Raw genomic sequence first — 25,388 nt, 5'->3', positions numbered from 1 at the left:
CACGTTACAAAATCTACCCCTTAGAGAATAGCCATTACTATTACTGGCATCAGTAGCATGGGATCTACTTAGGGTTTGGGTACTTCTAGCCTGGATTGGCCACTGTTGGAAACAGGATGCTGGGCATGATGGACCCTTGGTCTGACCCAGTATGGCAATTTCTTATGTTCATATGATGATCTTAAGCTGACAAAACAGGTGGATAAAGCGATAGCAAAAGACAGAAAGATGCTTGGATGCACAGGGAGAGGAATAGTCAGCAGAAAAAGGGAGGTGATAATGCTCTTTTATAGGTCCCTGATGAGATCTCATTTGGAATACGGTGTACAGTTCTGGAGACCGGACTGTCAGAAAGGATATAAACAGAATGGAGGTGATCAAAGAGTGGCTACTAAAATGGTCAGTGGTCTTTATTCTAAAGCATGTTTGGCTAGACTTTAAGGTCTAAATATGTGCACCCTAGAGGAAAGGTGACATAGGGGAGATATGATGGAGGTATTTAAATATTGCAAAGATTTATATGCAGAGGAGGTGAGCCTCTTTCAATGGAAAGGAGGTTCTAAAATGAGGTAGTTGTAGGATGAGAGTGAAATCTATTTATTTATTTAAAACTTTTTTATACAGACATTCATTTGCATATGACATTGGTTTACATATAACAGGGTTAATACAAAATTATTTAGAAAGTGAAAAATAAGTTACATGAAACAGGGAGGCGAAGGAACAAGATGGTAATATAGTAGAAGAATAAAGGGCCATAGGGCGGTTGGATAGGTTAATAAAATGAAAGAAAAAATAAAGTAAAATAAAATGAAATGGAATAACTATTTACAAGATTCTGTGCTGAGGCTCTAGTTCAAGGAGTTAACTAAAAGTAACAATAGATAAGTGTCTATGGATTTCATTGCAGGGGGGGAAGGGAGGATGATTTTTAGGGAGAGGGATGATGGAGAGTTATTATTATGAATAGGCGCTTTTAAATAGCCAAGTTTTTAGGTTTTTTTTTAAAGTTTTTGTGCAGTGTTCTTGGCGTAGTCCGGGTGGCATTGAGTTCCATAGTGTAGGTCCCACAATGGAAAAGGCACGATCTTTAGTGGAGATATGGCGAGTGAGTTTGTGAGAGGGTAATGATAGGGATCCTTTGTAGGCAGCTCTGGTAGGTCTATTGGAAATGTGATAGTGCAGGGAGTTCTTAAACCAATGAATATTTTGGTTATGTAGCATTTTATGGATAATTGTGAGGATCTTGTGGTGTATTCTGGCAGAGATAGGAAGCCAGTGGAGGTCTCTGAGGATTGGCGTAATATGATCTACTCTGTGGGAGTTGGTGAGGATTCTAGCTGCTGCGTTTTGCAGCAATTGGAAGAGTTTGATGGAAATTGTAGGAAGGCCTAAAAGTAAGGAATTGCAATAATCAATCTTACTGAATAAAGTGGCTTGGAGAACAGTTCAGAAATCATGGCGGTGGAGGAGAGGTATAAGTTTCTTGAGGACCTGTAGTTTGTAGAAGCAATCTTTAGTGGTGTTATTGATAAATGTTTTTAAGTTCAAGTGGCTGTCAAGAGAGAACCCTAAATCCCTGATGTGCTGGGGAAAGGGAGAGGGCTGGTGGGGGGGGGGGGGCGGTTCTGGGGAAATGAGAAGTAGCTCTGTTTTTGTGGTATTTAGGGCTAGATTGAGGTTAGTTAAGAGTTTGTTGATGGCGGTGAGACAGTTGTCCCAGGTCTTGAGTGCTTTAGGTAGGGATTCCGTGATGGGGATGAGTATTTGTACAGCATCCGCGTAGATGTAGTGCATTAGACCAAGTTCTGCGAGGAGTTGGCACAGGGGTAGTAGGTAAACATTGAAGAGTGTCGGGGAAAGGGAGGAGCCTTGAGGGACCCCTCAGGTTGGGTTAATGGAGTTAGATTCATGTTTGCCAATTTTAACCTTGTAGTGTCTGTTACTGAGGAAGGATTTGAACCAGCTGAGGGCAATTCTGGAATACCTATTTCGGAGAGGTGGTCAATTAGTATGTTATGATTGACCATGTCGAATGCAGCGGAAATGTCTAGCACGGCTATGTATGACTGGCCCTTGTCAAGAACCTTGAGAAGGGTATCCATGAGGGATATTAGGAGGGTTTCCGTATTGAAGAACTTACGGAAGCCATATTGTGATGGGAGTAAGATGTTGTGTTGTTCCAGATGGTCTGTAAGTTGTAAGTTGATTACCCTTTCCAAAAGTTTAGCTAGGAATGGGAGATTAGATATAGGTCTGAAATGAGAGGGGTCTGATGTGTCTAGGTTTGGTTTCTTAAGAATGGGCTTGAGGGTGGCTTGTTTACAGGTGGGAGGAACTTTTCCTAGAGAAAGAGAGCAGTTAATGATAGTGGCTTGGCGATAGTCTCTGGGATGGTGAGAAGAGATTTTATTGGGATCGGGTCCTCTGGGTGTGAGGTGGGCTTCATTTTCTTTAGGATTGAGGTTATCTCCGAGGTGGTGGTTGGTTCGAATGAGTTGAGTGAGATGTTTGGGTTATTTTGGATGGTGGGGGGATGGGAGGAAGAAGGTGGGAATCGAGACATAAGCTTATCTATCTACTTTGTTGTGGAAGAAGTGAGCTAGTTCATTACATTTGTTTAAGGCATCGTTCTCTGAGACTAGGGGAGGGGAGGCTTTTGTAAGGCTTGAGACATAAGTGAAGAGGGCCTTGGCATTATATTGATAGTTGTGTATTTTGAGAGCGTAGTAATCTCTCTTGGTTTTTAGGATTGCGGTTCTGTAGGTGTGGAGAGTGTGTTTGTATGTGGCTAGAAGGATAGGGGATGGCTCCTTGTGCCATTTCTTTTCCTTGGGTTAGATTCAGGAAATATAACTTTACAGAGAGGGTGATAGATGCATGGAACAGCCAGCCTCCCAGTGGAGATGGTAGAGTCAAGATCAGTCTGAATTCAAGAAAGCAGGGGGTCTTTAAGAAAGTGATGGACATTACAAAGCTAAATTGATTGGGCAGATGGGCAGAGTAGATGGACCATGCAGTCTTTTTCTGCCATCATGTGTCTATGTTTCATGAAGTGACAATAACTTTCGACAACCAGTTTTATTCAGCTTGTTCACCCAATAGTTCACTCTCCATGGTTGGGTATGGATTGCTTTTTCAGTTATTACTCCACTGCAACTCTCAGCTTGGAACTCCCCACATATCATGGCTAATTCAGCCCTGTTTGTCAATTGAGAAAGTAAGTTTGCTTACCTTAAATAGAGTTTTCCATAGTTATCAGGATGAAATAAGCATGATTAATATCCACTAGGGGTGTGCATTCGTTTGTAACGTATTGGCAATCCGCAATGTATATGCCATATTCGTTGTATTTGTGAGGGTCACAAAACATATGGTGAACCCCCATAAATACAACGTATCACTAATGAATAAACCCCCACCCTCCTGACCCCCCCCAAGACTTGCCAAAAGTCCCTGGAGGTCCAGCGGGGGTCCTCAAGTGATCTCCTGCATTCGGGCTGTCGGCTGCCAGTATTCAAAATGGCGCCGATAGCCCCTGTGACATAGTAAGGGCAAAGGCTATCGGCGCCATATTGAATACCGGCAACTGACAGCCTGAATGCAGGAGATCGCTCCAGGACTCCCGCTGGACCACCAGGGACTTTTGGCAAGTCTTGGGGGGGGGGGGGGTCAGGAGGGTGGGGGTTGTAGTAAATTAAATTTAAAGGGTTGGGATGGGTTTTTTTTTGGGGAAATTAATACATATGTAACTAATGAACGGATCTGGGTCCCCCGAGAACGGATGCAATGGATTTGGGTCCCGACGAATACGAAATGGGACAAATCTGTCCCTGCTGCACATCCCTAATATCCACTTGCTTTCCTGGAAAGTCAACTACTAAGCTAAAGCTCAGCTCTACAATCAATTGAGGAGCTCATGAGATTCCTCCTCCAAGGAACCTTTGCACATGCTCAGTAGAGCAAAAGCTCTTTGAGCTAAGGGTGAAAGGTCTTTTCTGTGCTGTTGGATGATGCCACCCACATATCATGGCTAATACATCCTGCTGTCTATGGAGCATGCCATTTATGATAAGCAAACATGCTACTTTTAAAGACTATAGGAGCCAATTTTACAATCGTTTGCATTGGGATAGACCACCTAGACATTTTTCTACCCATGGGCTTTACAGTAATTCTCAAAGCTAAGTACTTGAATGCAGTATTTTGGCTTTGAAACTGGCCATGGGTACAAAGTACGAATGGTCCCTTGCACCTGCTTTCCCTAAAAGTAGAATTTTGCTGGAAAAGTAAGCATGTAGAGTTGAAAACACCATTCATGTATATACTTTTTCTTCCCCACCCTAAACATACCTCAGGGAACCCTGCCTCTCAAAGTGGCTAAAGGTATATACACTGTGGAAGAATGCACCGAGGGAGGGCAATTATCAGACAGACAATTAATGCAGGTAAAATGAATTTTACCTGAAGAAATCTTTTTGAAAATTATCTTCCCCAGATGTTTATTTTTTTTTATGTTGGTAGTTTTGCTAAGTGATATTTATAAATATTAGGACCCAATCTCTTCACAAAAATCTAAAAGATGAGGTACAAAAAAACCTTTTTTTCAGATCGTTTTTTTATTGATCCTTACATTTATTTATTTAATTTATAGAAAATATTTCTATTCCACTTATTATACTAAGCAGATTTCCAAAACACACTCACTGTAATGCATGACAAACAATAAGTACAAATAGTTAATATATTTACAGCTACAAAATATAGTGGCCTTTTGGTTTTCAACTCCGTTATCTCCGAACTCTTCTGGATTTACAGATGCATGAATTGAAACACCTTTTATTCACAGTTCTTTAATACTTGAGTTATCTCTGTTCAGCTCTCAAATACTGCCCATCACAATTAGTACTTTAGGTAGCACAGACATTCAGGACTGAATAGTAATGAAAAAAACTGCTTTTGCTTTAGAGGAGGCCGCTTAAGAACAAGGGTTTGGCATTTTTCATAGGTCAGCACTTTCAAGACAGACTGAGGATTTTGGATTTTAGTGCTATCAATATGGCACCAGAGCTGCTCTTAAAAAATAAATAAAAATAACTATATTGCCACTCATTTTTTCAAACACAGATGTTACAGAATAACATATTAGAAACATTTTTGCTGACATTTTACATAAGTTATCCATTCAAACATGTAAACAGGTACAAAATGCAATTGTAAATTAGAAAGTCAACAGTACTTATGATATAACATAGTCATAATTATAATGTGGCAAATAATCAATTGATCAGTATTTGGGAACCAAATCCTTGGCTTTAGCATTCATTGCCACATTGAATGCCACCAATGTGTGATGGTGAGGAAAATCCACATTTTCAGCACCAAAATGGTTGATATGTTATATACTGTAAATAATAAAAATATGGAAAATGATTAAAATGTAAATATATTGATCACCTGACATGATGATGCAAAAGTAAATGTTACAATATAAGGCAGCTTCATATTCTTTAAGTTCAATTGATGAATTGATTATTGTAGTCAGTTAATAAGAATTCAAGTTTGAGTTTATCTCTTTAATTAATGATGGTTTCATTAGTATCTGGGATGGTTGCAGAATCATCATCTTGACCTAATTGGGATTTGGCAAAGTTAATGAAAACCTAAAGTGACAAAAGAGAAATGCAAGTAAATATAAAATTACTGAAAAAAACTGCCCTGAATGATTAAAGGCATATATTATTAAATAATGTAATAATGAAATGTATACCTTAAGTCAGATTTCAGAATGCTCATTAAAGCTTCAGTTAATATTTGAGAAACCCTATCCAAACGCATGCATACATAACTATCTTGAAGCAGTGTAATATATGTTTAAATTGACATTTCAAAATTAATGCTGTTTTACAAATAGACCTCATACGTAGTAACAAAACTCAGCACCTATTCAATGATTTGACTATGGTGCCAAAGTTTTCTATATAATCATGGGTCTAAACGTGGATTGTTGTTTTTTTTTTACGTTTTAAGTGTTCATTGTGCTCCCAAATGATAATACCAATGAAATACAACCACCCCCCCCCCCCCAAAAAAAAACAAACAAACCAGTTCTTCAGTACTGTACTTATTTAGTCTTTAATCTGTACTTATCTTGAGTCTTTGATCATTAGTCTTGAAGAAGACTATCTAAAATACAACAGTCTCTTAGTCACCATCTCCAACACTGGCCTTGTTTCCAGGAATTACACTTCTGCCTCAGGGGAACATACATTTCTTCCTAACGTCTTTGTTGTGGCAGACAAAGGGGAATCTTGCAGCCACCCTCACTCACCCAACGCCACTCCCGAGTGGTTGGACCAGCCTCGGGTCTCCTGGCAGCAGCGGGGAATCGCTGTCGCAAGCGCAGCACTCCCTCCAGCTCTGAGCAGTCCATCAATGCTGCTGACTCTGCGGCTGCAGGCCACCACACCAATGTCCTCCTTCACCCAGCATCCTCCTAGGTGGGCGCATTCACCTCTCTTCGGCAATTAAAGGGCCCACAGCAGGAAAATGGCCCCTTCAGATGACATCATCACTTCAGCACTACTGAAGGCTGGATACTACTCCCAGCCTTTGCCTTGGCAACAGGTCTCCTCACTTCTTGTGATCTGCATGTTGTTCCTGAGTTCCTTGGACTGCCTTGGCTTTTGACTTCAGACTGGATACTGACTATGAGATACGCTGCCTGCCTCGACCCCTGCCTGGAACCCGACTACGAGATACGCCTTCCTGCCTCAACCCTTGCCTGGAGCCTGCCCTCGTATTCTGCTGCCTGATCTAGTGCTGCACCTTCTCTCCAGCACCTCTCCTTTTCCTGGACTTCCATCAAAGAACAGTCCAGCCGGCCCCAGCACCCGAGGGCTCAACCTAAGGGTAACATGGGGGCTGGTAGTGGTGAAACTCCAGCAGGGTCTCTGCTGGTCATCAGCCGTGCCAGCCACCAATGGAGACCTGTGGGGCTCCTCCCCACAGGTGGCATCAATCCCATTCGGTCCAAGGGTCCACCAGCCCAACAAGCATCAAGAAGAATTGTATGTTCCCCTGAGGCCGAAGTGTAATTCTTCAAAACACAGCCAGAATTGGGAATGGTGACTAAGAGACTGTTGAATTTGAGATAGTCTTCTTCAAGACTAAAGATCAAAGATTCAAGATAAGTACAGATTAAAGACTAAACAAGTGCATTATTGAAGAACTGGGGGTTTTTTTGTATTTGATTGGGATTATCATTTGGGAGCATAATGAACACTTAAAAAGTAAAAACAAAAAACACATTTAGACCCATGATTTTATAGAAAACTTTGGTACCATCTGTCAAATCATTGAACAGGTGCTGAGTTTTGTTACCAGGTAAGATGTCTGTGGTAATGCATAAAAGACTTTTTTGAAATGTTTTTGAATTGACCTTTGTGTATTACTTGCTTTTGGTGGTCTCTCCTTTTTTTGGACTTGCTTTATTGTTACAAATATACCAACAGAAATAATCTTGGTACTAAGCCTTTAGCACCAGCATTGTCATGTTGTAAATGAATTCCATAGTGTTTGAACTAGTACCATTTTCATGAACTCCCATTGATTTTTTTTTTGTCATTAAAAATGTGTATTTGATTTTTTTTTTTTAGGAGAAAAGTTGTTTATTGACATTGCTTTCTCTTCCTACAGAAAAAAATATACACCAAAGTGGTAACAACATATTAAGCTTAAAAATAAACTGAACGCTGTGCACAAATCTGTTTACTTCCTCAGGAAATTACAGTCATAAATTCAATGCTTGCAGAGCTATATTGAAATAAACACATCTACTGGTTTCTAAATTTCATGAAACTGGCAAAACGTCTGTTAACTTTCTCTGTAGCAACAGCTTCCTATTTATGAGTAAGGCAAATCATATTCCACCAAATATTCATTTCAATACCATCACCATTCTTCCAGTTCTGCAGTATGAATTTAGCTGCTAAGAATATTGAGATATTGAGTTTCTTTTTCGGGGTGAATATAATTTGCTCTAAGTCAAGCAAATTCCAAAATAACCAATTTATATGAAAATTCCTCCTGGATGCGTAATATTGTACAAATCCGCTCCTGTATTCTTTCCCAGTATGACTTTAGGCACGAGAAGAAATACAACATATGAGATAAAGACCTGGCTCAATCATACAGAATCAAAATGTTTCATCAGTTTGTTTTGAGCATTCAGCCATCTTTATAGGTATCAAAATTGCCCTATGAGCCAAAAAGTGCATTTTTTGGTAGATTTTTCCCAGCATTTGGATGAATCAAAACCTTTTCCCACTCCTCTCTTCCAGTGATTTCAGAACAGTACTCCAACTACTCATCTTCTCCAACCTAGACTATTGCAACTCACTGCTGTTCAACTTACCTCTCACCACCATACGACCGCTACAAATCCTACAAAACACAGCCGCCAGAACACTCACAGGAACAAGAAAATTCAAGCATATTACTCCTACCCCCATTTCTCTACACTGGCTTCCAATAAAATACAGGGTTGAATACAAAATATTATCAATAATTCACAAAATAATATATGAAAAACAAACAAATTGGCTCAGCGCATCCATAAAACTCCGATCAAGGAACAAAGGCCTACTAAAAATCCCACCAACCCGCCACAAACTCATAACTTGGAAAAGAGCCATATCCCTAGGAAGCCCCAAACTGTGGAACTCCCTCCCAACAGAACTGAGAACGCAACAAAATTTAAAAACTTTCAAAAAAGAGCTAAAAATGTGGCTGTTTACAAAAGCCTACCAAACTCTCAATGACGTAACACCAAACTGACATCACTAGAAGAAATTAGACTTCACTAGAAGAAGCCAGCCTATATGTTAAACCGACACCAAGAAAGATTTCTTACTACTGCGACTGAATAGACTTTTCAACAAATGTGTAATTATCGATAATGTTTAATTACGGAAAATTGGCACTTTGTAAACCATTATGAAGGTGAAACCGAACGATGGTATATAAAACTCGATAAATAAATAAATAAATGTTTTTGGTTCCTAGACTCTAAGCTAGTTTTGATTCACTGCTAATAATTATATACTGTTTTAGCAGGGGCAGAACGTTAGAACACACTTGCAAATATTCCAGTTCATTTGATGTCTGTAAACAATTTTAATTGCTACCATACTATGTCAAAGATGAAGCCATTGGTTACTTTGAAGAGCAGCCAAATTGTATTTTGTGACTAAATCTTGGATATCCATTATTTTACATTCTTTCTGGTATAATTTATTTATTTATTACAATTTCATAATTTTTCATTCATTTCAACAGAAATATCAGTGTATTTCTTTACATTTAGTATCCCAGATACCTACCTGTCTGTATTTACAGACACCTATTCATCTTTTCTTTAATATTTTCATTTGTATAAATAAATGCTCATTGTTTTTAAAAACTGTTAACATATTTTGTGAAAAATAAATGGACAAGAAATGAGCAGCTTAACTAAAGTTATCCAGATCTTTTACAAGCTCAGGTGGACTTTTTTAAGTTCTTTGGTAGGAGGAGTGTCCTATTGGTTAGAGCATTAGGCTATAAGAGCTCCTTGAGCTCAGTAAGTGTGACTTTTGTCTAGTAACTTTGGTCCTATGGTCTAAGTTGCACAAAATTAAACACATGCATTAAATAGTGCTGTATTTACTAAGAGGCCAATTTCCAGCCAAGGCTGACTGGCTCATCTAGGTGGCCAAATCTTGCTCCCATAGATTGGAGCCACGTCGGAGTGACGCGGCGTCACGTGATTCCCTGCGGGTCCGCTCCCGGACCCCTCGTTGGGCCCAAAAGGCACTTTTGGCCAGCTTGGAGGGGTCAGGAGGCCCCCCCAAGCTGGCCAAAAGTGCCGTTTGGGTACAACAAGGGGTCCGGGAGCGGAACCGCGATGGACCACGTGACGTCGGCGTCACGTCGGAGTGACGCAGACGTCACATGATTCCCCACGCGTCCGCTCCCGGACCCTCACGGAACTTTTGGCCAGCTTGGGGAGTTTTGGTAAATCTTGGGGGGGGGGGGGATTAAGGAGGGTGAGGGGTTTAAATTTTTATTTAGATCAACAATCGCGATTTCCAACGTATTCAACATAGCTATGTTGAATAAGTTGGAAATCCGATCGTTTACGCCTCATCACTTTTTTAAGTTAAAAAAAAAAAAAGTTGCGTTTTCCATTTAAGTTCAAAACGAATGCACACCCCTAGTGCATATGTATAAATGTGTGTTTGAGAGCCAGTGTGAGAGAGAGAGCTTGTGTGTGAGAGAGAGAGCTTGTGGTGAGAGAGAGAGGAGAAAGTTGCAAGCAAACCATCCCTTCTCCTGTGAATTCAAAACAATCTCAGTGCACCTGGATATCAAACATTTCTAGGTATGCAGAGCAAAGCATTTTTTTAATCCTTATTTTTCATTATTGGGTCTTTGTGTCTACTATTTTGAAATATGGTATTGGTATCTAGAAATGTTTGATATGAGTTTTTAATTATTGGATATTCCATTCTTCAGCTATTTTGAAATGTGTTCTTTTTGTTAGTATGGTTTTACTGTATTGCTGAGGTCATGGACTTGGCAGATCTGGCTGCTCTACATGCCATACCAGTCATGGCTCAACAGATTCAGCAGCAACAGGATAACCTGGATCAGGTAACTGGGGTTTTGGAGAAAATTGCCACTCGTATGGATGCTCTGTGAGTTACACCAGTGGTGGTTGCTGCCCCTCCTGTGGTCCTGCCACAGCTGGCCCCAACTCCTTCCCCAAGACCTGTTCTGCAGCTGCCACCACCACCTTATTTTCATGGAAAGCCCAGAGAGTACAGAGGTTTTTTCAATCAGTGCCATATGATGTTGACCTCCAGGCAGTCCCCTTTCCTATAGTCAAGGTCAAGATGATCTGCATTCTGTTTAAGTTGGGGGGGGGGTTCAGCATCGGCTTGGGCCTCTCTCCACTGGGAAAGGGATGACTCTCTTCTTTCCAACGTGAACCATTTCCTCAGAAATCCGTCTCATTTTTTATGAGCCCAGTTGCACCATATCAGCTGTGTCAGAATTCCTCAGATCTGCCAAGGCCCCACATCAATGGGGGAGTACGCAGTCAGTTTTTGCATGCTAACCTTTGGATTTCTAATGGAGAGAGGGCAGCTTGACTGTCATCCTCCATCAGGTTGGCCATTAGGTTGTTCCAGCAGTTTTGAGAATGTGCTAGAGAGAGAGGCCTATCTTGGGATCCCACCCAGAGTCTACAATCCACAATCCTCATCTAGCTTCCCTGCAGTTGCTGGGGCCACAACTCTGTTGGAAGAACCCATGCAAGTAGATCATTGTAGGTTGTTGCAGGAGATAAAACAGAGGAGGAGGCACCATATCTTCTGCCTCTACTGTGCAGGCCAGGGGCACTTCACAGCATGCTGTCCTGCCAAGCTGGGAAACCCCAGGATCTAGGGTTAGTAGGAGAGGCCATCCTAGGTTGGCACAATTCCTCTCCCCAAATCTTAGTCCAAGTTTGCCTCTCCTATGAGGAGGCTGACAACCATGTACAAGCTTTCCGAGATACAGGTGCAGCAGGTAATTTCATCGTGGAGGACCTTGTATGCCAACATGGTATCCCCTCTGAGCTGTTGGTGACTGTGCTTACCGTTTCATCAGTCTTGGGAGAGCCCTTGCCTGGCTGCATCACCCTGTCCACCGGGCCACTTCAGAATCAAACTGGTCTGCTCCATCAGGAGCTGTTATAATTTTGCAAAAAGTGCCCAACTTCTATATAACAGAACAAATGTGTCTCTAAAATCAATTACATTTCTACACGCGCATGTTATAAAATCGGGCGTCCATGTGTGCGTGCTGGGTAGCGCGCATACATGGACACCCATGCATACTTTTTAAAAATTTACCCCTAAGTGTTATCTGTAGTAATAATTTTAAAATTTGAAATTTAGTATCCATCTATTAAAGGTTTTTCAAAATTATTTTTGAAATATATGCGATTCCTTCATGTTATATAAAAATTTTTCATCCAACATGTTTTTTGCTTGCATGGACTTCCTACTCACATCTTTTAGGACCATAGAGTGCAGTTCATGGCATGCTACTGGAGGAGCTAATGCAAAAAGTTTGGCATTATGCTGTAGTTGAACTCTGCCTATCATTCTCAGAGCAATGAAACTCAAAACCTCTCTCAGGTCGTATATCAACCAATGCCTGGATAACTGGTCCTCCCTCCTTCTCTGGGTGAGTTTGGTATTAGGGTGCTCCTTGTTCTATGTCATCTTTGGCTGTCACCCCAGTATGCCCATGACTGATCCTATCCCAGTAGCATGTGCAGACGCCATTATTATGGGCCATGACCAAACAACCTCTGGCAGATGAAACACCACCTTTTGGAGCAAGCAGCTGCCCATCCAAGAGACAGGAAGACAAGAAGCACCGTCCTGCACCCTATCTCCAACCTCGAGATTTAGTTTGGCTCACTCTCTGCATACCATCACTAAAGTTCACTTCCCTATTTGTGAGACCCTTACCTTGCCACCCACTCTCTGTGTACATGACATTTTTCATGTCTCGCTGATGAAACCTGCTGTCCTGTCCTGGCCCTCCAGACCACCTTGCAAGCCTGTTGAACTTGACATCGAAGATGACACTCAATATGAAGTAGATGAGATACTGGACTCCTGAGTCCCAAAGGGTCAGAGGCAGGGAGAGGTGTGGGAGGGTGGATGGGGTGGGGGAGAGTGGGAAGGGGGTGGGAGTCGGGACACTTTTTTCCTTTCTGGGGGAGGGTGGGAAGGGGGTATGGTGGGGTTGGGCTTGGTACCATTTCTTTTTTTATCAGGGGAGTCATCACTGGAAACATGGGGGAAGGGGGGTCATCACTGTCACTGTCACTGGGGGTGTCACTGTCACTATCACTTGGTGAGTGGGGGTTGTCTCTGGCACTGTTACTGGGGGTGGGGGGAGTGGATGGGAAGGGGTGGCTGGGGCTAGAGCCTTCATTTATTTGGGTTTGTTTTACATTTTGTGGGGAGTAAAGGCTGCCTCGACTGGTGACCCAGGTTGAGATAGCAGTGATCCCCGCTCAACCTCCCACTTTCCCATGACTTTGATTTTTCAGGCCAGCAGCCTTTTAAGGCAATGGTGGTTCCATGAGATTGGGGCCACCATTATGTTAAACAGCAGCTCTGCCGCATTCTTTTGTGCCATGGTGTTTGGCCACGACACAAAAGAACACGCCATACAATAGTGATGCTTTTTCAGGGAAAGGGCCTCACAATCATGGCACAACCCCCAAACCAAATAAGCCTGATACTTCACTTTCAATGCATATCCAGCATAGCTCTCTGCTTCAACGGCAGGGGAGAAAGACTGATACTTCACGCATATGCAACATAGCTCTCTGCTTCAACGGCAGGGGAGAAAGACTGATACTTCACGCATATCCAGCATAGCTCTCTGCTTCAACGGCAGGGGAGAAAGTCTGATACTTCACTTTCAATGCATATTCAGCATAGCTCTCTGCTTCAACGGCAGGGGAGAAAGTCTGATACTTCACTTTCAATGCTTATCCAGCATAACTCTCTGCTTCAACAGCAGGGGGAATGAAGAAAAATGGATCTATATACAGACAACAACCAACAAGGACTGAATTACATAGTCTGGGTAAACAAATAAGCATGGGTGTAGCTTGCTTATTGTGGTGGTTACTATTTTATTTTATTTATTTAAATCTTTTTCTATACCGTCGTTAAGGTGGGTACCGTCACAACGGTTTAGAGTAAGGCACAAGAGTAATGCTATTAACCTCTATCAGTTTACACAAGTGCCATATCTAGCTTAATTAGGTACCCCTAATTAAGCTAGATATTTCACTTAGATGCAGTTCCAACACTGCTCTCTACATTAATGGTGTGGGTGGAAGGGAAATAGAACCAAAAGGTTACTAAGAGCCAAGAGTAACAGATAAGTATGAGAAAAATAAAAGTGCGAAACTTGCTAGGCAGACTGGATGGGCCGTTTGGTCTTCTTCTGCCGTCATTTCTATGTTTCTATGTATGTAACCCCCCTGTCATAGTGGGACCCCTCCTGCGATAAAACATTCTGGCTTAGTTAATCTAGGGGTAAGACTGGAAGATTTTCCATCTCTAACATTTCAGAACAAAAGAACTTGCTTCATTCCAGTCTTCAATCTTTCACCCTCACAGCTTGAATGTTGACTGCAAAGTTTTATATTTATTTTATGTTACTTACTATAGATGATGAGTCTGTTACTCACCCAGAACAAGACGAATTGGATGTTGAAGGCTATAAGCATTTTAAAATAAATAAATATTTATGTCAGGGCCTAGAATCAACTTCCTAAGGGTTCACTTAAGTGTTATATAGAAGGAACACCAAATTCTATACAAACTCTAGTTGTAAGATTCATGTGGAGCTTGCTTCACGTAAATTCTCCCGTCAAGTTGCCTGCTGTGTTATGAGTCCTTAATGTAGTTTTAACCTAGCTGATGAAAATCCCCTTTAAGCCTCTAGTTTCATGTGAGCTCAAGTATCTGACTTGTAAGATTGTATTTGTAGTAGCAGTCACTTCTCATAGCATCACTGAGCTCCAAGCTTTAGTAATTTATCCACCTTATATTAAATTTTATCCAAATAGGGTATTGCTATGCATAAATCCAAAGTTCCTACCTAAGGTCATGTTAGAGTTTTATCTTTGTCAATTATTCTTCCAACAATTTTCTCAACGCCACATGCCAACAAAATTGAATGAACCCTGCACACGTTGGATTTCAAGAGAGCAAAAACCTTCTATCTGGAGAGGACTAAAGTCCTTAGAAAGTTCACCCAGTTTTTTTTTCCTCTTATTTTGTTCTAAAAGGTCCAGAATTGTTGTTTTGAAGAGAACCCTTTCTAATTGGATAACTACTTGCATATTTTTCACTTATACTCAAGTGGGTGACCTTAGAAGGGCATGCCAAGGCACATAGATGTCAGTGGCCCATCTTAAGGTCAACCTCTATAGAAGAGATTTGCCAGGATGCAACACGGAATTTAGTTCACACATTAACAACAAATTATTGCATCAGTGATTGTTTATGCACTGATTCCTGATGCAACAGCAGATTTGGGCAATTTATTCTTTGGGGCCTTTTTGAGGGTCAGAGCATAATTTCAATCCTCCTAAGGCTAATTTTTTTAAATGTGAGGATTGCCATTATGAAAAAAAAAGAGATGGGGGAATTCTAACCTACCAAAAACAGTTGTGGCACTCTGTTGGTAAGTAGGTTGTTGTTGTTGTCATGTCCATTCCCCCACCTTTTGTTGTGTTAGAAAACAACCCTTAGCTAGAGCCCCCAGTTTCCTGCGGCACATTTTTCATGACTGTAGCAAGAGTAAGCAAATTCTGTAGCAGATTTTTCAAGATCCTGTGGTACCTATGTGGCAAATCTGTATGATTTTTCATAAAGTTTCATATCTCTCACGATGTAAAAAAGTATTTTTAATGAAAACTTTTCATATTATTTATAAATAATCGCATCGCTCTCCTTCCCCCTTTCGCCTAGGAGTCCTGCTTGCATCCCTCCCCAGTTATGGCTCTATGGGCATATTGTAAATGTGATGTGCTTTAGCTCAGGAGAGAGGGAAAATAGTTGCTACAGCAATAGCAGCCTCCAATAGCAGAGGTGTGCAGAGGGATAGTATGAGCAGACACATCCCTCCAGCTCACAGAGCTGCCCACATTTACAATCTGGGGTAGGGGATTCAATATCTAATGGGAAACAGAGAATAATTCTCTCTATGAAAATACATTTATAAATAAAAAAAAAAGATAAATATAGTTAAGGAGAAATGGGATAAAAATGTTCCACATGAAAATAGATTTATATAAATATAAAAATAAAGTAGCAAACATAATTTGCAAAAGTGCAAAACATACCTCTCAGTTGGATTGAGGGTAAAAGCAACAAAAGTTACTGAGAATAGGCAATTCTATATCTTTGTTACTAGATGGCAGCAGCAGCAATACTAATAATAGGATCTGTAGAGATTTGTTTCATTAAACGTGACAGTGCCCTTCTGACTACCATGATGCTGGCTATGCTGTTTGGCTGTTACAGAGAGCTAATCAGCATGCAACTCAATGGTTTAAAGTTGATATGGGCACACTGAATCAACCCTGCAGGCATTGTTCTCTATCAGATACGTTATGGTTGGTGTGTATGTGGACCCTTGGCCTGAGGTGCGAGTTGACACTGCCTGTAGAGAGGAGCCCCACAGGCCCGCACCATCAGGAGGCGAGGTGATGGAGCAGCAGGAAGCTCTGAGCACAGCAAGGGAAGGACCCCCAGGAACCAGGAGGTGACCCCGTAGGTTAGCAGACTGTAGGCAGAACCTGGAGAGTCAGGAGAGAGAGGGTGCCAGGCAGCTCTCAGTACAGTGGGTGCAGAGATAAATGTACAGGAGATTCTCCGGTAGGACAGCCCCGCAGGGCAGAGCTGTGGCGTAGTGGGCGTAGACAGGAGTGTGCAGGCCAACCCACATGGCGGGAAGCCCAAGCCCGGTTCCAACAGCTCCAGTAGGCAGGTATCCGGAGATGAAGGGAGAGCCAGCTGAGTAGTAGAGAAGCAGGCCCGCAGAGCGGGACAGCTGGCAGTGATAGTATTTCCTGGAGCAGACCCCGAGGAGCGGGGAGGCCCAAGATAGTCTCTGAAATTGTAAGCGCAGTCTGTGGAGCAGGAGAGCATGGACGGTCTTGAATGACACAGGCACAATCCCAAGGAGTGGGAAGGCCAGCCGAGGATTCACTAGTCGCTGCAGTAGTTCTAAGGGAGACCAGGGTGGTAGAACCGGTAGCCAGGAAGAACCCAAGAGGCGCAGAGCCAGCCCGAGGAGCGAGTCCCCGACGGAACGCACACTGACCCCCGAGGAGCGGATGCCAGACAGGGTCCAAGATGCAGGCAAGAGCGGCATCTCAGGAACCAGAAGCAGGTATAGGACTTGTACGGAACTTGTAGCCAAGTCAGCTGGTTGAGGGCGCCGATGTAGCTTAAATACAGGAGTCCGATGACATCATCAACTGGGGACGCTCTGAGCTTCCCGCCAAGGCAGCTTCAAAGGCGGGACTTGTGACGCGCGCGCGCCCACCCAGGAGGACCCATCATCGGAGTAAGAAGTGATGGCGCCCGTGCCTCCGCGCGGAAGCCTGAGGAGCACGGCGAAGCAGGCAGGCCCGTGTGGCGAGCAGACCCAGGGAGGGCAGAAGTGTAGAGCAAGCAGTGAGTACTCGTGGTTGCAGCCGCCCGTGACAGACAGGCATAACAAGATAATTGAATTATGCTGCAGGGGAGCTTCAGATTTGTTGATCCTGTGGTAAATTAGGTGACAACAGCCTAATTGTGTAGTTTCTACCACAGCTGTAGGATTTCAGGAGCCTAGGGGCATTGCCCTTAACTGTGGAGTCCCATCATTTTGAATGGTGATTCATCTTGGGGCCTTTTTTCTTATGCTCATAACTTTTGGATTTAGGCTCTTAAATTGTCATTTTTGACAATGTACTAGGGCTGATTTTCATTAGGATCCTAAATTTAGTGTCCTAAAAACTAGATGGCTACAGGTATGAGTTAGGTACAGGGAAACAAAGTTAGATGCCTATCACTAATTTTCAGAACTAGGCACCCTATTTAGGACTCTAAATTTAGGGAAATGAAAGGTAGGCGTAAATTTAGGAGCCTAACTTTTAGGATCCTAAATGTATGTGAATTTTCAGCTGAAAACTTAGGCACCTATAGCAAGTTTGACTGAAAATAAGCACCTAACTTCAGTATCTAATTTAGGACCCTAAATTAAGGAGCTTGGCCCCTTTGTCCTCAAAGAAAGTAAAGTTGCTTACCTATATCAGATGTTCTGTGAAGTCAAAGCACCACCAGTCACATCTACCCTCCCTCCTCCTCTAGTGGAGTTGAGAGTATTAGAACTTATTAGATCTGGGGCACATTGAGCAGCACCAGTGGCGATACAGGAACTGCATTATGCTCAGAGGGGACTTCTGGTTCTTAAAAATAAACTCTGGAAATGTGTTCCATGATTGTTGTCCTCAGAGAACTCCTGTTACAGGCAAGTAACTTTATGGCTATTCTAAATAAAATAATTATTGCTTCTTTAGTATGAAAAATAGAATGGCATCATATCTCCTTTTCATACAGTGCTTATGTGTAAATGAAATTTTTTTTTATGCAGTGTTCTTGCATATCTAATTCTTATTCAATCTGGCTAAAAACTTCAGATTTGTATTGCTTCTTTGGGCTTTAGAATATTACAGAATATAATATACTGCCATATTATCAAGATTTAGGAGTAATTTGGAAAGTAATTTATGTGCATAATACCTGGTTCTAGGCATGTAAATGGATATACTCAAACAGCCTGGGACTCAGCACATATAAAAGTTCATGTGTATCCCAGTAAAAATCATTCTTTTAAACAAACTGAGCAGATGCGTTATGGTGGGATGGAGTCAGCACTTCCGCACGCAGGTTATAAAATACGGGGTTGGCGCGCACAAGGGGGTGCACAATTGTGCACCTTGCGCTCGCCGAGCCGCGCTGCCTTCCCCCGTTCCCTTTCCCCTAACCTGACCTTTCCACCCCTTCTCCTAACCTTTCCCCCCCTAGCCCTACTCTAACCCACCCCATCCTTGGTCTTACCTTTTGCGCCTGCCGGCACGTGATCCTCCAACACAGCAGCAATGGCCGCTCTGTCAGAGGCCTCTGGCCCCGCCCCCACCTTGCCCTGGACCTCCCCATCCCGCCCCCGCCCAACCCCCGAGCTGCCCCTTTTCTAAAGCCCCAGGATTTACACGCGTCCCGGGGCTTTACGTGCGTCGCCGGGCCTTTTTAAAATAGGCCCAGCGTGGGTAACCTTTTTAAAATCTTGCCCATACTTTTTGATTTCAAAAAAAGTATGTGCCTAAGTGTGCACACATAGGTTATACCCTCCAGATAGAAGTTGTAAGTTTACATAGGTGTGGGTACTTGGCCAATTACTCAAGTATTTTCAAACTGAGCTTCCACAGGTAAGTTTGCTAGGAAAATGCTCAATTAATTCTGCATATGCAATTTACATGCAGACTTTACTGCTTTGTAGGCTATTTAAAAATTAATCTCCCCATGAAGAGGTCTCCTATTCCAAACATGTAAAACTAGGAAGCAGTTTATGGTTGAAAAATTCATGTTTATGTTGCTTACCTCATCCAGAGTGGTTTGACTCACTGAAAAGTGCTTGATATTCAAATCTGATTTGTTGGTTTCCAGCAAATCAAATATATTTGCTACTCCACCTGCAGAGATTGGTATGTGATATTCCAACATGCTGAAATGTTGATCCTGCAGGAGGAAAAGTGGAATCAGTTGTCCATCTAATGTAAACCAATATTTTATAATAATAATAATTTTGTATGCACAACACATAATGGGTCCAATTTACTAATGGCCAAATTTTAAATTGGCCATGCGCGTAAAAATCGCCACTGATGCACATTTTCAAAAGGGTCTGGCCACGCGCATAAGTGGCAATACATGCACAAGTGCCGGGCCCTGAGAAAGGGGCAGGCCAGGCGGTATATTCGGGGTAGGGAGGAGCAGGGTGAGGTGGGACGAAGGCCAGCCGGGACAGCGGCTATTAGCCACTGTCCCAGGGAAGTGCATGCCAGCCGGAGCATGTAAATTACTTCTGCTCCAGGAGGAGCAGCAAGTAACAAAATAAAAAAATTCAGGCAAGGCAGGTTAGCTTTAAGGGGTGGAAGGGGAAGGAAGGTTTGGCAGGAGGTTAGGGAACTGGGAAGGCCCGACTGCGTCACTGCATGGACTTTGCAAAAATTCACCTCCTTGCGCGTGCCTCCTGCATATGTGCGTGGATTATAAAATCCGGTGTGCATGTGCACGCAGCCAGCAGATTTTTTAACATGTACGCGCTGGTGTGCAAATGTTATAGAATCGGCGCATCCTTGTGCATGCACCGGGAACCACACATATGTTTGAAAATCTACCCCTAAGCATTTTTTCTCCCATGGACACAGGATGGGAAAAAACCAGGAACAGTAACTTTGAAAAATCCGCTCGAGCGCACATGTACATGCATATGCCAGCTTATGCCAAAGGACACAACCATATTATAACATACACGTGTATATGCGCACATGGTATAAAATAGGCTGTACGCATATACATGTGCACACAATTTTGTATGGAGGTGCACATGTGTGCGCAAATACCTCCTGTACCGTGTAAGTGGGGGAGATTTTAGTCGATATGCACGCCGACGTAATTACCAGTTTCCCCAGTCTGTTGCCAGTTCACCCAGGTAAAGGATAGGACTTCCTAACCCCCTTAGTTTACTAGCCTATTTTTTACCCTCTTAGCCCCAAGCCTTAAAAGCCTGTTAACCTCGTTAGCTTTTTTTGTTTCAGGACTTACCTGCCATCCATAGCAGAAGTAAAGTTACAAGGTAAGGGAACCAGAGTGTGCTTGTGTGCTAAAATCCTTAGGAGCAGATTTCACTGAGAAATCTAGGAACGCCCATGCTTCGCCTAGACCACACCCATGCCCACCCCTTTTTTGTACAATTTTTTTTTGTGCGCGTACCGGGAGATATACACATACTCACGGGCTTTTTAAAATCCGCAAGCCAGCCTGACTTCTGCGCCTATCTCCTGGCTTTGGCAAGTGTAGGGCTTTTAAAATTCACCTTTTAGGTGAATCAGACCCAATATATCATTAATATAAAATTTCAAAGCTATTTACAGAGAGACTGAACATCATTTTTATTGTTATCCAACTATAACTACCACTCATTGTAGAATTTGAATGTTTTAGCTTTAGTTTACACACAGGCAACCACCTACCCTTGGAGGTGAGTTTTAAAAGCCCTGCATGCGCCAAAATCAGAATCTACAAACACAAGTTGGGCTGGCGCGCACCCACTGAATTTTAAAAGTCACCCAAATGTGCGTGTATTTCCCATTGTAAGGACACCTCAAAAGTTTTCATAAAGAGGCGTGGTCTGGGCATGACATGGGCATTTGGGGGCAAGGTCGAGATGTATAGGCAAATACTTTCGTGCTTGGGTCACAGATCCCCTGCCGTGGAACTTTACTTCTGCTAGGGACTAGGTGTAAGTTAAAAAATAAAAACAAGCCATTTCTCATGGGTTTATAGGGTCTGGGGTAACTAGGAGGAGTGCAAACTAACAAATCAGGGGGGGGTTTGGAGGGCCTAGCTGACAACTGGTAAAACGGGTGGACTAGCTGGTGGAACTGGCAATGGGGTGGACACACGCCCCCTTTAAAATTCTATGACTTATGCGGTAGAATTGGGATTTAGACGCATAGGTGTGCGCCCACTTAAAATTGGGCACACATATGCGCACACTCAAGCTATTTTATAACATGCGCACATATACGCCTGCAAGTTATAAAATGGCTGTGTATCTGGGTGAGTGTTGACACACACGTACCAAAGAGCACCCCTGTGCCAGTTTGAAAGTTACCATCATAAGCAACAAACCTATCCCCTCCACCTCCTTCCTCCAGTCTCTTTGACCACAAATCACCACTATTCCATTATTACAGTCACTTCTGAGCAGAAATTAGAGTGGGAAACTAAAATGATCATGCGTACATATATATCTGATTGTATGCTATAAATGGATGCAATTTATCATGGCACAATTTAGTGTAACTTGACAAATCTAGGGGATCTGACATTGTCTTCCTCTGTAACTGTAGATCTTTTAGCATAAATGGCTTTTTTAATTGTCATATTTCTAAAGCCCATTCTTCCAAGGCCAGAACTTTCACAGGCAAAAATTGAAACATTTGGCTGAGTATGCAAACAATATGCGATCTGAAGACCTTTTGAGTGAATGTAGCACTTAAGTGTGAGAAAAGATACAGGAAATAAAACAGAGCAATATATCATCTTCCCTTCCACTAGCCTCAATATGTTTGGAATACATATAAGTTAATCAGTGTGCTCCGGTTCAGCAATCACAGTAGCAGAAAACTCATCTGCAGAGTTCAGATTAAATATATACATTTATAAATCCCCCTTTTCTAATATTGTTGAAAATGTTAGCTATTCAAATTTCTAATATATGCACATGAAAATTTGGAAAAACATTCTCATTGTATTTATTTCATAGAGAAAACAGAATGCATAGGATTGCCAACCGGGTATTTTATAAAGAAGCAATTTGCATACATGGCTGTGAACCACAGCCAGCAAAATGAACATCTTTTCTTCCCAACTGAAGGTGAATAAGTTGCACAAATAATGTGTTGTAATGAAAAAATAAAAATGCTGTATGAATTATCATGACCCAACTCAATTGATAGAGCAACTTTAATATCATTGCTGGCAGAAACTATTGTGGCTAAAAGGAAAAGAGTTCTAAAGCAACAGTCTGATTTTATATTTTCCATTTATATGGTATCTACCGAGTGGAAAAAATGTGGATGAGTGGGTAACAGTGAGCCACTAACATTATATACTATCTATCTATATAAAAGGTGTCTGGTTGGTTAGTTGTGTCAGTCACACTGTCTGTGAAGCTCATCTCTAATGCTCCCAGACATAGAGACAAGCAGGCCCAGGCAAACTCAGCCACACATACACACACACAGGCTACAAGCAGGCCCAGGCAAACACAGCCACACACACACACACACAGGCTACAAGCAGGCCCAGGCAAACTCAGCCACACATACACACACACAGGCTACAAGCAGGCCCAGGCAAACACAGCCACACATACACACACACAGGCTACAAGCAGGCCCAGGCAAACACAGCCACACATACACACACACATGCTATTAAAGACCAAACTACCTAAGCAATACAGGGCAGGTCTCACTAGTTTACTACATATATATGTATATTATATATCTTTCTGAAACATATGTCAAAACATTTTTAAATACAGTAGCTAGCACATTAATAAAGGGAAAACCAGACAATTCGTAACACCATGTGTCAGCAATTGAACAAATGTTTTATATTACAAATGCCTGCCAGCTTTAGCTGATGTTATAATCATTACTGGCTGGAAAAATTGCTTTTAAATTTCATCATGACAATTGTGATATTCGTTTGTTTTTTTTTTAATTAATTGTAGCACATTTACTTGGTTGGCATGATTTTGTCAGCCTTACTTTGGGGAAAACAGCACAATTCAGAAGAATTTATACACCATTCTTCTATGCAGAGGGGGTCATTTATCAAAATGCGGTAAGGTGTTTTTGCATGTGTTAAGGGCTTAACGCATGTGAAAAGCCCTGTTAACGCATGCGATAGGCCCTTAATGCATGTAATAGCACCAGTCTGTGGAGTGCTATTGCACAGGCTTAACACTGATTTTAATTACACCTTTTTCAGTAGTGTTAAGCTATGTGATAGCTTGTGTTTTGGGGCAGCAAGGTGTTAGTGCATTTTGTGATGTTTCCTGAAAGGTCTGTTTTAGTAGGTTTGAAGCTCCTGGAGCACCAGCCTAGCTGTGAGAAAGAGAGAGAGAGAACCTAGCCATGATGTCCTCTCCCTAGATAGGTATTTGTATCCCTACGGGAGGCCCACCTAGTAACTCAAGGTGAGGTTTAGGTATTAGTGTAGGGGGTTAGGGGCCACTTTGACATTCAACGTGAGACGTATGAACAGGACAGTGGTCTCTTGTGAAGATTTGACGATCTATGGAGAGAGGAAACTCACCCAAAGATGAGATTTGTGCAATGTTCTCTCCACCTAGCTTGATGTTACCCAGGTAGAGAGTCCATCAAGCTGGGTTGAAAGAACCTTGCACAAATATCATCTTGGAGTGAGTTTTTCCACTCTGAAGGTCATCAAATTTTCACAAGAGACCACTGTTCTGTTTGTACCTCTCACGTTGAATGTCAAAATGGCCCCTAACCCCCTACACTAATACCTAAACCTCACCTCGAGTTACTAGGTGGGCCTCCCATAGGGATACAAATACCTATCTAGGGAGAGGATCTCTCTCTCACTCTCTCTCTCTCCACAATTTGTGTTAACTTAGCTCTTCACATAGATAATAAACACAAATTGCAATAAACTGTATATTAGCATAAAACACACCCCTTTTGCCATCGCATGTGATACTTATCGCATTTTGATAAATCCAGGACAGACTTTGAAGTTGGGATTTACAGTATCACTTAGTCTTTGCAACAAAGTGTTTCTATCCAAGTATGGATTACATGTTGAGATGAGTATTTTTGTCTCGTGTTTTATAAATCAAGTATTCTTGGACATAGAGACTATCCCCTGATGAAGCTGTTTTTTAGAGGAAAACAGAGGCCTCTTGAGAGGCTATTCAAAAATACATGTTTTTTTGTCTCAAGTAAGGAATACAGTTTGGGTATACTACCAGGAGAGTATATGGTGCTACAAAAAATGAGATTCTCATAATTGTCACATTGAAATTAAAAAGCAATTATAACAAAAATTTGAGTTTTTTTTACAGCCAGTAATGATTATAACATCAGCTAAAGCTGGCAAGCATATGTAATATAAAACATTTCTTCAATTGCTGATACAAGGCATTATGAATTGGCTGGTTTTCCTTTTATTAATGTGGTAGCTACTGTATTTAAACATTTTTTTATTTATTTTTCATTTTTGTGTGTTCCTTTTTTTGATAGAGAGTGGCTGTTGTTTTTTTTGTAATTTTTATATCACTTTTTGATTTTTCTGAATTTTTTGTTGTGTGTATTTAAATGTGTTTTGTATAATATATCTGTGTAGTTACTTGTTTTGTTCAGAATTTTATAGTATGCTTATAATGAAATGTTTTGGAATATTTTTGAAATAGAGTTTGTTAAATTGTGAAATTATTAGAATTTATTTTTAAGTTACCATCTGTATACAGTTTAGATTGCATTATTTAATCATATAACTTTATGTGTAGCCAAACAATTATGGGCAGGATTTTAAGAGGTACATGCGGGTGTAGATTTGTGCATGCAACCCGGCATGCACAAATCTATGCCCAATTTTATAACATATGCGTGCAGCCGCGCACATGTTATAAAATCCGGAGTCTGCGCACGCAAGGGGGTGTACACTTGTGCACTTTGCACGCGCCGAGTCCTAGGGGAGCCCCGATCCGTTCTCTCCGAGGCCGCTCTGAAATCGGAGCAGCCTCGGAGGGAACTTTCCTTCCACCCCCCCCTACCTTCCCCTCCCTTCCCCTACTTAATCCGCCCCCCAGCCTATCTAACCCCCCCCTTGACCTTTGTTAAATAAGCTGCGCCTGCCTCTGGGCAGGCGTAGGTTGCGCGC

At 41.9% G+C, this 25,388-nt stretch overlaps 1 protein-coding gene across 1 annotated transcript in view; it reads right to left on the bottom strand.

The window, feature by feature from the left end:
* Positions 1-4,633: 4,633 nt before the first annotated feature.
* Positions 4,634-25,388, bottom strand: part of ABCA12 (ATP binding cassette subfamily A member 12) — a 615,834-nt gene continuing 595,079 nt past the window's right edge. Inside the window, exons 54-55 of the mRNA XM_029607914.1 lie at positions 19,284-19,421; positions 4,634-5,663 (exon numbers count right to left, since the gene is read on the bottom strand). Coding sequence (XP_029463774.1) covers positions 5,577-5,663; positions 19,284-19,421 — 225 coding nt within the window. The 3' untranslated portion in view covers positions 4,634-5,576. The remainder of the gene's footprint in view (positions 5,664-19,283; positions 19,422-25,388) is intronic.

Source organism: Rhinatrema bivittatum, chromosome 6 (genome assembly GCF_901001135.1).
Source record: "Rhinatrema bivittatum chromosome 6, aRhiBiv1.1, whole genome shotgun sequence".
NCBI lineage: Eukaryota > Metazoa > Chordata > Amphibia > Gymnophiona > Rhinatrematidae > Rhinatrema > Rhinatrema bivittatum.
This window is presented reverse-complemented; position numbering and strand designations above follow the sequence as displayed.